Source organism: Amblyomma mixtum, chromosome 10 (genome assembly GCF_055824585.1).
Source record: "Amblyomma mixtum isolate Tamu chromosome 10, ASM5582458v1, whole genome shotgun sequence".
NCBI lineage: Eukaryota > Metazoa > Arthropoda > Arachnida > Ixodida > Ixodidae > Amblyomma > Amblyomma mixtum.
The window spans coordinates 37,134,712-37,149,142 of record NC_143021.1 but is presented as its reverse complement, the minus strand read 5'-3'; the positions used below and the strand labels follow the sequence as shown (position 1 = coordinate 37,149,142).

Sequence of the window (14,431 nt, the reverse complement as noted above, 5' to 3'; positions counted from 1 at the left end):
TTTCTTCCGCACCAGAGGTATTTCAACAGAGTATGAGCCAAGTCTTTGATGGCCTACCCGGCGTACTGGTATATATTGACGATATTTTAGTATGGGGTTCCAGTAGACAAGAACACGATGAGCGGTTGATAGCAGCGCTAAAAGCCGCCGAGAAAGCCGGCTTGACTTTCAACATCCAGAAGTGCAAGTTTAGGGTGAAAGAAGTCAGATTCCTTGGCGATATCATAGGCCGAACGGGCATATCGCCTGACCCCAAGCTGATCAAAAACTTGGTGAATATACCAACACCAACGTCCAAGAGTGACGTTCAGCGAATGCTGGGTGTACTTAATTACTTTGGTAAATTTGTCCCACGACTGTCCGAGCGAACAACGCTTCTACGTGAGCTTATCAAGACGCGCTCAGAATTCCAATGGACAGATAACCATGCGCAGGAGTGGAAAAAACTAACACAAATCCTGACCACCGCCCCCCTTCTTGCAATCTTTGATCCGCAACGAAAATCCAAGATTACCTGTGACGCATCAAAAGACGGCGTTGGTGCAGCATTACTGCAAGACTACAGTGGTGAGTGGAGGCCCGTAGCATACGCATCTCGTGTTTTAACGCAAGCCGAGAAGAATTATGCCCAAATTGAGAAGGAAGCACTTGGGATATGTTTTGGCTGCGAAAGGTTTCACGAGTTCGTGTACGGTAGAAACGTGCTTTTCGAAACGGACCACAAACCGCTGGTAGCGATAGCACGGAAAGAAATTGCTGACATGCCACCACGAGTGCAACGATTCTTTTTGCGTTTGCTAAAGTACGACTTTGTCTTGCAGTACATTCCAGGAAAACATCTCGTTCTCGCTGACATGTTGTCACGGTCAACAAAGGATCAGGTCGAAGAAAAAGGTGGCACAACACACGACGTTGAGGTTCACGCCGTCCAGTCCTTGGGCTACATGGTCACCTCCGAAACGCTGCGGTCGCTACAGCTGGAAACTGCACGGGACTGCTACCTCCAGACTGTGATAGCATGCTTGGTGGACGGGCAGCCAGTGACAGGTGAACTCAAGCCATTTTCGCACGAACTCTCTGTCGTTAATGGAGTAGTGCTGAAAGGCACTAAAGTCGTCATACCGAAAAGTATGCGACGAATCATGTTGGAAAGAATTCATGCGGGCCACCTTGGGATGCAAAAATGTAAGGAGAGGGCTCGGAAACTTATTTTTTGGCCTGGTCTGAATGGCGACATCACTGCCCGTGTGGAAAGCTGTGCAACGTGCAGAAAATACGCGTACAGGCAGCCAGAAGAACCCTTGCTAATGCGACCCGTTCCAAAATGTGCTTGGTACAGGGTTGGAGTAGATATCTTTTCCTATGCGGGCAAGTCGTACGTGGTTGCGTATGATGCATTTTCAAATTTTCCCGAGGTCGCCACGCTCGACAACACAACTGCGGAAACCACGATCGCAGCCCTTAGCGCCATGTTCGCCCGGTATGGTATACCAGTGGAAGTATGCACGGATAACGGACCCCAGTTCTCGAGCCATGAATTTGCCACGTTTGCCAGAGCATATGACTTTCATCATATAACATCGAGCCCCCGTTATCCGCAGTCGAACGGCTTGGCGGAAAAAGGAGTGCAGATCGTGAAGAGGATCCTGAAAAAGACCCTCGACGCCCGGGAGGACTTCTGGCTTGGTCTTCTTGCATATCGCTCTACACCGCTGGAAGATGGGCATTCTCCGGGTGAGCTTCTTCAGCGAAGGCGACTTCGTTCTAACCTTCCCGACTTCGGCAGGGTGACTCGTACTACAGTAAGGAAACGCCACCAAGCCAGGGCTGGACAGCCTTTGGCAGCACTACACAGAGGCTCAACGGTGCGACTTCAGGATGCTGCTGGTTGGTCGCGTAAAGCGAAGGTCGTTGCTGAAAGCGCTCCAAGATCCTACTTGGTACAAACCAAACATCAACGTATGCTGCGGCGGAACTGCCGGCATCTGCTTAGGACGGCGGAGCAGTACACCAGTGAAAGCGACGACGACACTTGTTCGGGTTCTCAGCCCCGTACACAGCAACCTACGACACCAGCTGAATCAGGTGCACAATCCTCTAGAGTGGCCTCTGCTACAAACGGTGAGGAATCTTCTCGACCAGCAAGTGGATACAATTCTCCGTCGAGCATCCCATCGTCGCCCACCGTGAGAAGATCAACTCGGACCTCCCGGCCCCCACAGAGGCTACGCTATGACGAACACTTTAATCAAGTGCCCTAACTGTGACTGTTATATTGAAGTGTCTCATTTTGTTCTTTCCCGAGGGAGGATGTAACGGACACGTGTCGTGTTCGTATCAGTGCCGCGCATCAGTGATTGCATCGCGCCGATGCGCAACAGTAATGCGCAGTAGGTACAGCGCTCTTGCTCGTGCCTATAAAAGCTGTGCCTTCAATAAACAGTGGTTCATTCTTGCACTGACCATGCTGCTGTAAGCGTCGTCCCTCCGGCTGATTACAGCGTCCCGCTCGGCTCGCCCCGAACGCCGGCACGCGTCCCGCTCGGCTCGCCCAGAACGCCGGCGCGCGTCCCGCTCGGCTTGCCCAGAACGCCGGCACGCGTCCCGCTCGGCTCGCCCAGAACGCCGGCGCGCGTCCCACTCGGCTGGCCCAGAACGCCGGCAAGCGTCGTCCCTCCGGCTGGTTACACGCATTATGACGTTCATGAAGTTTTTTAAAGGACGTGTTCGCGAAATCTCCGCATCTCTTTTTCGAGCCCTTAATTACTGAAAAAGTGCACAAAATATGCGAGTGAACCTGGTATCTCGTTTTTTGCACAATAAATACAGCTTGCTATTGAGGTAAGTTCACAATACCGGCCGCGATGAAGTTATACTACCAGATAATAGTTAAAAGTACTTATTTTTGCTCATACTTGCACAAGCCATTTGTGACAGCCGCGCCGACAAGCACAAGCTAACGAAACTGTCGATGTGAATGCGGTTGCGTCCGTTTCATAGCGAGCGCCCAGTGTTGCCCAGCCGACAATAACACTCCGCTAAATTTGGCTCTGTATACTTGCAATGGGCATAAATTGCCGTTTAGGCGCAGCTTGGCGCAGGAGATTAAATTGGCACAGCATGGCGCAATTGGCGCAGCACTTCCACCCCTGATGCAACCGCGCAAAACGACGCAGCAAGGGAACTCAAGGGAACGCAGCAAGAGAACGCTCGCAACAGAAACAAAAACTTCATGTAAAAAAGACTGTCAAGTACCTTAAGCAGAATGATCTCTGATAAAGATCTCTGATAAATGATCTTAATGATCTCTGATAAAGAGGGCAGTTTTGTCAACCACCAAATAACCTGCCTTCACTTGTTACTTCTGAGGAGGGGCTGCTTGTTTATGTTTTTGTGTTTTCAAAGTGACTTGTATAAATTGCGCGTGTCAGCAATAAATCCCAGTTGCGAGTTAGCGCTTGTCTGCGTCGTTTCCTATCCGTCCCTCGTGTTCCTTTTGCGCTATTGTTACATCATGAACGTTATCCAACTTGCCCAACTTTCGGCATTGCTTAATGTTATTTCTAGTTCACTGGGCCCTTTTTCTTTTAATAACCTTAACTTCACTGACCCTGCTGCGATCTGGCACTCATTGCTTTGTGTGCCTGCAAGGCTAGGATGGCACCTTCGATACGGACTGTGTCCACCCGACGTTCAGGCTGTTTCTGGAGCCATCAGCGGGTCCCCGCAGAAGGTTATGCCGACTCTTGAGGTGTGAGTGGTTGTTTGCCGGCCTGTTTCTTCAAGGATACGGTTCGAGTCGCATGCGGCCAAACTAAGAAGGACAGGATCTTCAGGAACTGGTGCGCAACTTCACCCGACATCACGGAGTTGCTGTGGAATTCCAACACTACGACGATGAAATAAGGACAGCAATGCAAGAGGGAACGTCATCATCCTAGGTGATAGGGACATCCCAGACGAGCACAGAGATCTACTCAGACTTGGGCTGAAATTCGGCTTTGAGACTGTCCTTACGCCTGCTGAAAAATTGGCAGCAGCCAAGTGGGTATCCCGTCTTGCCCGTGTCGACATTCGGCCCAGGTGTGTTGCCTCGGGGCACTCAAAAAAGAATGGTATTGCGACGCCCTGCGTTAAGGCAGCCATCACAAAATATTGCATTCACTCCTTGCAAAAGAGCGTCTCTGCACAGGCGAACAGGCTCAAGGAATCACGGTTTCCCATCTTGATGACTTGTGGCAAACTGGCGCGATGGACTAAAGGGGGACACAAATCCCAAGATGCTAGACGGGAGCGCCAAAAGGTCGGCGTGGTGTCCTACGTGCATAGAATGGCACATGGGCTGAAGAAGGTAGGGAGTCACTGTGGCGTCCAAGTGGTTTTTTCCGGGCCAAATAAGTTGAGCAGTTTGTGCTCTCTGATTCGGAACAGGCAAGAAGGTGGTGACGACAAGCGAAAGAGGCATGGGTGCACCGTTAGGCACCGCATCCCGTTTGTACCCTGCAGCTTGGGTGTAGTGTACAAACTACCGTTGTCTTGCAGAGCTGTCTATGTAGGGCAAACGGGGCGATGCCTCAACGTTAGGCTGAGTGAACACCGTAATTCCCTGAAAGATCATTACGGGAATCTTCCTGACCATTGCCGAGAATGCAGCAAAAAAGAAGAGCAAAAGAAGAAAAATTGTGCACCGGTTTTTTTCTAGTACCCTCATACTTTTCAGACCTCACAATCAGCGCGTACGAGAGATAAGGGAGGCATATCATATTAAGAAATGTCGGAATCTGTGTATCAGCAAGCCCTCTGTTACCATGGCAGACTGTGAAATCGGCTTCTAAGCCTCAGCATTGCATTGACATCCTTTTCTGATAACATATTTTTTAACTGATTCTTCCACAGCGATGAGTGGCGCTTGATGCTTACCGTTCCATTTTTTTTCCCCTGACTTGGGCTTGTGAGGAGGGACTGCGTGTTTATGTTGTTGTGTTTTTCAAAGTGACTTATATAAATTGCGTGTTTCAGCAAGTTTCAGCAAACGCCAGTTGCAAGTTAGCGCTTGTCTGCGTCGTTTCCTTTCCGTCCCTCGTGTTCCTTTTGCGCTATTGTAGCATCATGTATCGCTAATGCACTGCACAGGCTCGGGCCGGCCCGAAAGCCGGGACATGATTTGTTTTGTCGGGCCTGGGCCGGGCCCGGGCCTGAAGTTGCGGGCCCGAGCCGGGCTCAGGCTTAAAGCTGCTGACTCGAGTCGGACTTGGGTCCGTACAGAAACGGCTGGTGTCCGACTATTCGTTCACTATTACAGAGAACTGCACAGTTGCGGCATTGGAGCAGCGACGCGGATGAGCCATGGGTTATGGTACGCGCGGGGAAAAAGCTACGCTTTATTCATTATTGTTATCATTATTTATTATTGACTTATTTATTTCCTTATTTCCACACCACGGTGGCTTAGTGGTCAAGGTGCTTGATTACTGAGCCGAGGAAGCAGGGTTTCCTCCCAGCCTCGGCGGCCGCATCTCTGTTTCGGCGGCACGCATGACAGCCATGTACTTTGTGGTATCGCTGCTTATTGAAGAAACCCAGGTGGTCGAAATGACCCGGAGCCCTCTGCTTCGATGTCTCTCACAGCCTGACTCCCCTTGGGCCCTGAAGCCCCCAAAATATAGCTTTATTTTATAGCTATATTTTTCTCCTGTGAGAAAATTCACAAACTCAAGCGCGTTTGGTTTTCTTTTTGATCAGCTGACCGGAACGTCTCGTAAATGAAATAGCCATAAAAGCTCTCGAGAGTTTGTAAATCCCGTCTCATAACCGCATCTATCCCTCCTCGCTTCATCAGCCTGGTTGACATCACAAGTGTTTTGTCCTGTAAGTTAATTATCACGTGGTTCGCGCGTTATCTTTTGCTCCACGAGCAAGAGTATAATTCAACCGGTCTTAATTGTCCATTCATCGTTCGTCCTCCCAAAACATACCTATACACTATTAGAAATGCATTCGGGAAGGACACATCAGTTTAAGACGCTTATAGTCTTCAAAACACACACCGTGAAATACTCAAGCCGTTTAGATTTTCGTTTCTGCTGAAAGGCGACCAGTTCGGCTACGAGTTCTACCTGTGAGATCGCGTTCACTAAAAAAATATCATCCCACTGCTTGCTAAGCAGCTTTAATGTTTATACTTTGGGGGCGGCAAAATATAACTGATTGAAATCATGGGGGAATGCAAAGTAGTGTATTACGCGCGTATGCAGCCCTTTTTATTTGGCTCTCGGAACTTCCGAGTTTATCTTTGCGCGCCTACACGAGATCACTGTCCAAAAGACGGGCCTGGCGAGCACTACTCTTAATCACTTCCTTCTGGGTTAAAAAGAACCAACTTTCTGCAAGCCAAACTGTGGTTTCAGAACCTTTGCCGGCCAGTTCCTTATCGGCCTACTTGCTCAGAGTGAGCAGTATATCTCAAGCGTTGCTGTGAGATGGGCTGGGCTTCACTCCGGGATTCACGGGCCGGGCCGGGCTCGCTAGAGCGATTATTTAGCAGGCCTGGGCCGGGCCCGGGCTTGAAGTCACGGGCCCAGGCCTCAGTGCAGTGCTCTAGTGTAATTATGAACATGCTTCTTTCGCGTAATTGTCATTTGTGCACACTTGGATGTGTTTAAAGACATTTGCCAGGACAGGCACCACCTCGAAACCCCCGACAGGTTTAGTATATACTATGATCCTGAGCACTGGGGAATTGAAATTCAAGTCATTTAAATAAACAGGGAACAGAGATGGACCAAGCACGGAGAACTAGGGGACTCCCGAGAGAACTGAAGCTGGTGGAGAACCGGAACCAGAGATCTGGACGTAAAAGGTAGGAGTCAAGTTACTGAACAAGACGCTGATTCTGCAGTGGAGGTCGGAGTCTTGCCATCAGCTTATGGTGCGAAACACGATCAAAGGCTTTCGCGAAATCTAGAAATATTGCATCTATTTGCCAACCCTCATCAAGGCATGCCAAGAAGTCATTGGTTGTGTGAATCAGTTGTGTTACAGTGGACAGGCCACACCAAATCCCATGCTGACTACTAGAAAAGTTGCTACTTCCTGAAAAAGAACTCAAGTGCTTGAAAATGAAATGCTCCATAATCTTACCCGAAGAACATACTAGTGAAACTGGCCTGTAGTTATTTACCCAAAGTTTGTCGCTGGATTTGTGAATGGGGATGATTTTTGCAACCTCCCAATCAGCTGGAACTTCCGAATTTAAAAGGCTTACATTGTAAACGGCCACAAGGTATTGAGCACGCCATTCTGCGTAGCGGGAGAGAAACGCATTTGGAATGGCACCTGGACTTTCTTGCGTTTAAATTAAGCAGGGCGGCAACAACTCCTTCGGCAGAAATGAGAAAGTCTGGCAAGATAAGGCATGGAGACTGAAATTCAGGGGTGTACCTACTATCCGTTGCAAACACTGAAGAAAAGTAATCATTGAAAGCTGATGCAATGCAATAAGGATCATTAATTTCCCTGTGATTCGAACCAATTTCACTAAACTGGATCCTTCTTCTGTGTTAAGTGTGTCCAAAATTTTGCGGGGCCTGTAGTGAGAAACTCGTGCATTTTACCATTAAAAAGGTTATACTTAGATTGTTTTATTTTCACGCCCAGCTCAGTGTGAAGGGGCTGTTCTAAATCGTGTGGATCCTGGGCGCTTGATGAGACGTTTAGGCTGGATCACTTCACGCGTAATCCACGGACTCGTGCGATTCATTTTTCTATATTTCTTCGGCATGTATCTTGCGATACGTTCATGTATAGTAGTGTTGAAGTGCACTCATAGGTCATTGATATTCATGAGACCAGCCGCATGCCTTCCGACGGATTGATCGCAGCCTTGCTCCAATAAATCTAAAATACTTTCGTCCAGGGTATTGTTAAAGTCAAGGAACGGCTTCCTTCACTCAAGGGCAGGCGGCCACACCATGTTGAAGAGCACTGCTTGGTGGTCGGAGATGCCTGCGATGATACTCTGAGGAGTCTCTCAATGGCATCGCTAATAAGCACCAGCTTGCACCTGATGCCATCCCTGTCGTCCCCTGCGCAACCTGCTTTTGCACTGAATGCAAAGGCAATGCCAGGCACAAGACCGGAATGGGAACCATACCTTCTAGTGACGACGCATCTTGACAAAAGCAAGCTAGCGCTCCACTATAAATTGTGCGGAAATTGCGTTCCACTTTTTGAGCAGTGCCCAGTCCTCAAATGCAGCAATGAGGGAAATCTGTGAAGCCCTTGTCACTGCGCGCTCAGGGGCTTCATGTACAATCACTGTCTCGCCACGAGTTGGCACATGTTAATTCATGATGCTTTTGCTGTTGGCTTCCCCTTCTTCCCTCGTTTCGTGTATTTACACGCACTAAATACAATCAGTTGCTAGTCAGCGCTCGTCATCATCATCATCATCATCATTTATCATCATCATCATCATTTATTTTCCCTTAAGGACCCCTAGGTGGGGCATTACATAAGGGGGGAGCAAAAATACGAAATCACAAACAATAGGAACATTTGAAATATGACAGTAAAGAAGGAAAAACAATTGTTAAAAGAGCATTGAAAAATGAAAAAGGGAACAATCACAGGTACACTGTGGCCGTCACGCTATATATACAGGAAGAAAACGGGAACACTGATTAGCAGACAAGGGTTCAAAAATGTAACATGTGCAGAGGTGGTACTGAAAATTGTCGGGCATTACACTGTAAGTGCGCTAACGAAATGGATGAGATAAAAGCAGGGTTTTGAATTTATTTGCATCGCGCTCAGTTACAACTGCCTCAGGCAGCTCATTCCACAGTTCAATGGCGGATATGGCAGGAAGGATTTTTGAAAGGCATTGGTGGAACCATGTAAACGCTGTAGGCTCAGGCTGTTAAAAAGACGACGAGATGTTCCATTGGGAGGGAGTAGAAGTGTGCAGTGCAATTGAGGAAAACTGTAGTATAACTTGTGGAAAAGGCAGAGTTGGGAAATTTTACGGCGAAAAGACAGTGGCGGTATGTCAAGCGATGATTTTATGCCAGAAACACTGGCCCTGCGTTCGTAACATGAAGTAATAAATCGGGCTGCACGACTTTGTACTGACTCTAATGCTTCAATTAGGTATGACTGGTGCGGGCCTCTTTCCAAATTTTCTGCCAACAACAGCGGCCCTTACCGCATCTTGGAGCGTACGTCACCTGCAAACTACACTACTGAAGTGGTGACACTGACGTTGTCCACACGAGTTGCCTCAAACCACATCACGGCCCCCTCCTCGCCAGGATGGCTCCCTCTTTCCGCCGGGGCAGTGAAGGGAAGCCCCCATGACCCTGTGTGGCCCCTGTCCCCATCTCTGCTCAGGAGCAGGCCAGACACACAGAAAGCAGCAGTGCCATGCCCCTTGGGAAGCCCTTCTGCTTCCTGCCATGAGTGCCCCCCCCCCCCCCCCCCCCTCATTTCATCCTTCTGGTCCCTGGCCCTCTTCTGGGCCCCAGCACATGTGGCGGTGTGGGTGGCGGACACGACACCTCACCACTTGGCCACTGCTCCCGTGGCACCCATTGGAATATCTGCTGCCCACCTTTCTTCTGCTGCCTGTTTCGTGCACATCGCGCTAAATGAGTACACGCTATTCACCATGGCATGAAATACATCTCCTGACCTTACTTCATCACCTGTCTTGCACAGCGCCCAAAGATGAGAACAACACACAGCCGGCTCTTGGCATGCCCACCAACTTCCCCAACGAGGCCCCTCCCATACTTCTCCCATTAACCCTGTCCTCTGCCCATCCAACTTTCTGCTGCTATGCTTGTCTTCCCTCGCAATCCATTCCGTTACTCTTACGGGCCTGTGGAGATGAATATATTTGTGGAGACCAGACGACGACTGGTGTCTGCGATTCGTCTCCACAAATTTGGTGACTCCGGACTCCGTGTCTTTGTTCTCTGCTCCTGCCCTGCACTTGCATCAGCCGCTTCGCTAGGCCTATCACTGCCCGGAGCTCGTGACCCCGCCTACCTTCCATCGCGTAAGCCCTGGCCATGGATCCCTCCACTCCTGTACCGTCTCCGTCGCCTCTCACGCTGCCACCTCATGAGTCCGTGGTCTCTGCCCTGGAGCTCCCCGAATTCTGGTCACTGGACTCTGAACATTGGTTCCTCACCATCGAGGTCTTGCTCTGCCAGCACCGCATCACATCCGGGTCACCAAATTTGTGGAGATGAATCGCAGACACAAGTCAACGTCTGGTCTCTACAAATATATTTGGCAGGATGCCAGGCAGGAACGGGACAGCATGCTGCTGGCATCCAGTTAAGCAAGCCATGCAATCCAGTCTGTGCGTGCATGGACTGTCGTCGTCTTCTGTGGCTGGACCACGATGGCGCGCTACAGGCCATTGGCTGATTTTAAATCCTGATTTTACTCTAAGTTGTTATATCCAGAAGTGCATTCAGGGACCGTTTGAAATAATTAAAATGATGTCGGCGCCCCTGCTGGCCAGATATCAGCATTGCTCGGCAAATCAGGTCAGACCAGCACTTCCCACTAATCGTTTGTGCAATTTCAGTTGATTTCAGGACACTGTGGCCGGAGCTACACTGGATCGTCATTTGCAATCATTAAAACTTGTGAACTCACTCTTCACAATTGCCAAAATTGCCCTCACCAATCCTCGCTAGTCTGCTTGTCGCAAAAGGGGGGCTGGTGTCGATGAAAACAGGAAACATTTATTGTCATGCCACCCTGGGGTAGAGGAGGACAAACGAGACTTTTTCTGTTGTGCCTCCTCGACCAACGAAAAACAAGTGCACACAAATCAAACAACCTCAACGCAGAAAAGGACTTGATCCACGGCTCCCTTCTCAGTGATGCCCCTCAGTGAAGCCACGAGCAGCCCATGAAGCTCTCCCATAGCATCACAGAGAAAATGCGCGACTAGAAAATATGCCAGGACAGCAGCATGTGCAATGTTTGATTCCTACTACACCTCGCTCTGCACAGAGGTCAAAAGAAATGCCTAAGGCATTTAAAAATGCAGTGTGCTAGCGATGCGTACCTCGCTGTGGCTGGTGGCCGGCCGGCTGGCTGCCCAGGGCGGCCCGCAGGGAGTCCACCTCCAGACGCAGGGCCACCTGCTCCTGCTGCAGGTCACTCAGCCGCTGCCACAGCTGCTGCCGGCCACCCTGCATGGGGGGACATGCTCTGTGCCACCACACACCCTCCTCCTGGGGGCACTCAACAGCCACAAACGAATTCCCAGACACACACAATTCATTCGTGCTTTCATTGGTTTTCGACAATACAAACATCTTTTGCAACCACTGAGACTGTGCTCCAATGCATTTACAGAACAATGAAACACGTTGCTGAGCATGCACTTCCGCATACTACAAAAATAAATACAACAGAGACAGACAGCGAAAAACACTCACAGGCACTACTTTCAACTTTTATTCAAGGTGAAAAGTATAGTATACACACATGTACATAACAGGGTTTTGGTTTCAAGAAGCTTAACGTACCAAAGGAGCTGTCCTTTCCATTGCAACTCACTTGGCAGCAGCAGCATAAACAGCGCTCATCGTACTCAGCACATTGCTAATAAGCGAGTACTTACTCCCTTATTACTTCTTGACCAACTCTGTTCCCACTTAGAGTTATTCACCAATTCACTCTCGCTCTACCAAAAGCTTGCCGTCCCAGTTAGCTCAATTCGTACAGCGACTACTCCGGTGAATCGCTGGTCAAGGGTTCGAACCCCAGACCAGAACGAATATTACTCTAGGTGGCGCGGAAACGACAGTGAAAGTCAGGGATCGTTTTTTTCCGTACCCTTTTATCACTATAGTTGACAGCAGTACAATCTGTCAGAGCACGACCCTAACGCGGCGGAGGTGATTCAGCTTTCACCCCATTTGAAGTCAGCCATTTGAAGTAGCTGTTTTTTTTATGTATGAAATCGTAGAGGGAAGAGCTACGTTGTTTTATGCTCAAAATTAGGGGTTTCATCGGATGTTTGTTTTTTCCTTATCTTAGACCAAGGCTATGGTGTCACTGAGTTAGAAATGACAGGTATCGATTTCCGATGCTACCAAGAGATAAGGGCACTCACAGGAGTGCAGCACGAGTAGAACTACGCTTAGAGTCGCGTAGACGGAGCGGTGATCTCTTGTTTGACACCTTACCAAAGGGGACACCACTGACGTACACTGGGATGACCTAAAAGATAAGTATTTCAGGAGCCTGAAGGGTGTGCTCGTGTCCCGACCCTTTTTTTGTGAAAAAACAGAGCTTGCAAACAAAGGCTCTTTGTCTGCAAGCGCTGTTTTTCACAAGATGTACCTCAACCAACTTGCCCAGCAACACACCTTGCTCTCCACCCTTGCTTCGGACCCCTGACTATGGTAGAGAGTTTTTAGCCCAGTGCGACGCCAGTGATGCAGAACTGGGTGCTGTTTCAGGCCAAGCAGGCGACGACCACAGAGAACACCCGGTTCTGTACGTCAACCACAAATTGACCTGTAGAGAACACGCGTAAAGCGCTTCAAAAAAATAAATAAATATAGTGCGCGTGTCTGGTTTGGGCGGCACAGAAGTTTTCGGGTTACCAGGGTTGCCTGCATGGCGCGAAGTTCGTTTTTGAGACAGACCATCATCTCAAACATGCTTATGACATTTTTCTCCCCCCCCCAAAATTGTCGCTTGCTTACACGGAGTCTACCTTTACAACACTACCATTTCACGGTGTATTACAAAAAGAGAAAATTGCACGGAAATGCTGAGGGATTGAGGATATTGTTGTAAACGGGAGAACTTAGTCGGATCATCTTCCGTGTTTCTTTTTTTTTTTACTTTGGTTCGAGCAGTCAGTCTTTGGTGAATTCAAAGGGGATATTTCTCCCTTTGTACGCCCAAAATGGCGCCATAATCAAATCACATTCTAGTAAACTGTTATGTGGCCGTTGTGGGAAGCCTGGAGGATCTTTGCATATTCCGAGAGCTTTCGTGTGGGTCAGTGTCCTGCCGCGGGGAGCAATTCACTGAAGCCTTCCTTTTTTTAATGTTCGACCTTGGATGAAGTTTCCTGAGACCAACCTTTCAAGCTCGTTCCAGCCTCATCTCTTCCTGCCCAGCGGTCGTGAACGCTAGCGATTCGAGATTTTTCGGGCCGCGGAGGAGCTCTGGAGTTCGGCCAGCACGGGCCGGGCCGGAATTACAAGAGGACTTGAGTCCTGCAACAAAGGTGCGGCTAGACTGGGGACAGCAGAAACATCAGCAACGGCGGCGGCGTCAGTTGGCCGAGTCTGCCCTCGGGTCGCCGGACGGAGTGCTGCGGTGAATGGTAAAGCTTTTGTTCTTACTTGAAAGGCCGCTGCGACATTGACAGAGGTCCCGCATTTCGGACCTCTTACGGGGAAGTGCAAGGCCCTTCATTACCCTGCTGAGAAACCGAGTGAAATTCCTTTCCCACGGAGGCACCTATCTTAACAAAGTGTTGAAGTCGACACGACAGCCTTCGACTGGGAAACGGTGTGTCATTCCTTTCCCATGGAGACACCGTCCTCAGTAACACAGTGCTAAAGTCGACACGACAGGTTTCCATGACGTGTCTTACCGGCTGGGAAACGGCATGGCATTCCTTCCCTCGGAGGCGCGGAAACTGCCAATTCGACACGACAGTGTTAGCGGACTGCCGGCTTTTCCCCCTTCCATCGGCCGATCCGCAAGAGAGCGAGATAGACCAGCCCCACCCCCTGACGTGGGTGGGACCGCCAATGCCCACAACTGTCCACTTGATTGGAGAACGTTTTCCGAACTTTATTTATAAGTCAGAAATCTGGGGAATGTGAAGGGTATTTAACGAGATTCATGATATTGTTCACAGCGCAACAAGAACGGGAAAAAACGAAAGACGGAAGAGTAACACAAACAAGCGCTGACTATCAACTAGTTTTTATTAAAGAACAAAAGGGGTATATATAGAAACACTTATCAAGCACACGAACGTTTTCTGGAAGGCACGTGGGAGTTCAGATACCTCAACTCCCTCTCGGATAAGGCAATCGAAGGGCTGCTGATACATAGACTGCCTATGTGATGAATATAAAAGGCCTCCATTATCTCTCGTGTGACCTTATCGCCGTGTCGGAACAGCATGCGCGTGTTCTTATAATCCGGTACGCATTTGCATTCTTTGCACAGAAACGTAGACTGTGCAAGGGGGCCACCTCTTGCCCTCCTTTATTTTATTTATTTTATTTTATTTTCGTCAAGTAGGTAAAGTAGGCAATGAAATCAGGTTTTCTACCTGGTCCTTAGATAGATGTAATATTTTTTGAATTGTTGTGCCTGAAATTATTCAAATCAGTGCCAACTCAGATTCTATGGGCAACGCCAA

At 49.1% G+C, this 14,431-nt stretch overlaps 1 protein-coding gene across 1 annotated transcript in view; it reads right to left on the bottom strand.

Moving 5' to 3' along the window:
• LOC149325588 (uncharacterized) overlaps positions 1–11,222 on the bottom strand; it is a 73,428-nt gene extending 62,206 nt beyond the window's left edge. The window contains exon 1 of the mRNA XM_089564345.1: positions 11,090–11,222. Within this exon, the coding sequence (XP_089420471.1) occupies positions 11,090–11,222 (133 nt within the window). The remainder of the gene's footprint in view (positions 1–11,089) is intronic.
• Between the last annotated feature and the right edge of the window lie 3,209 nt (positions 11,223–14,431).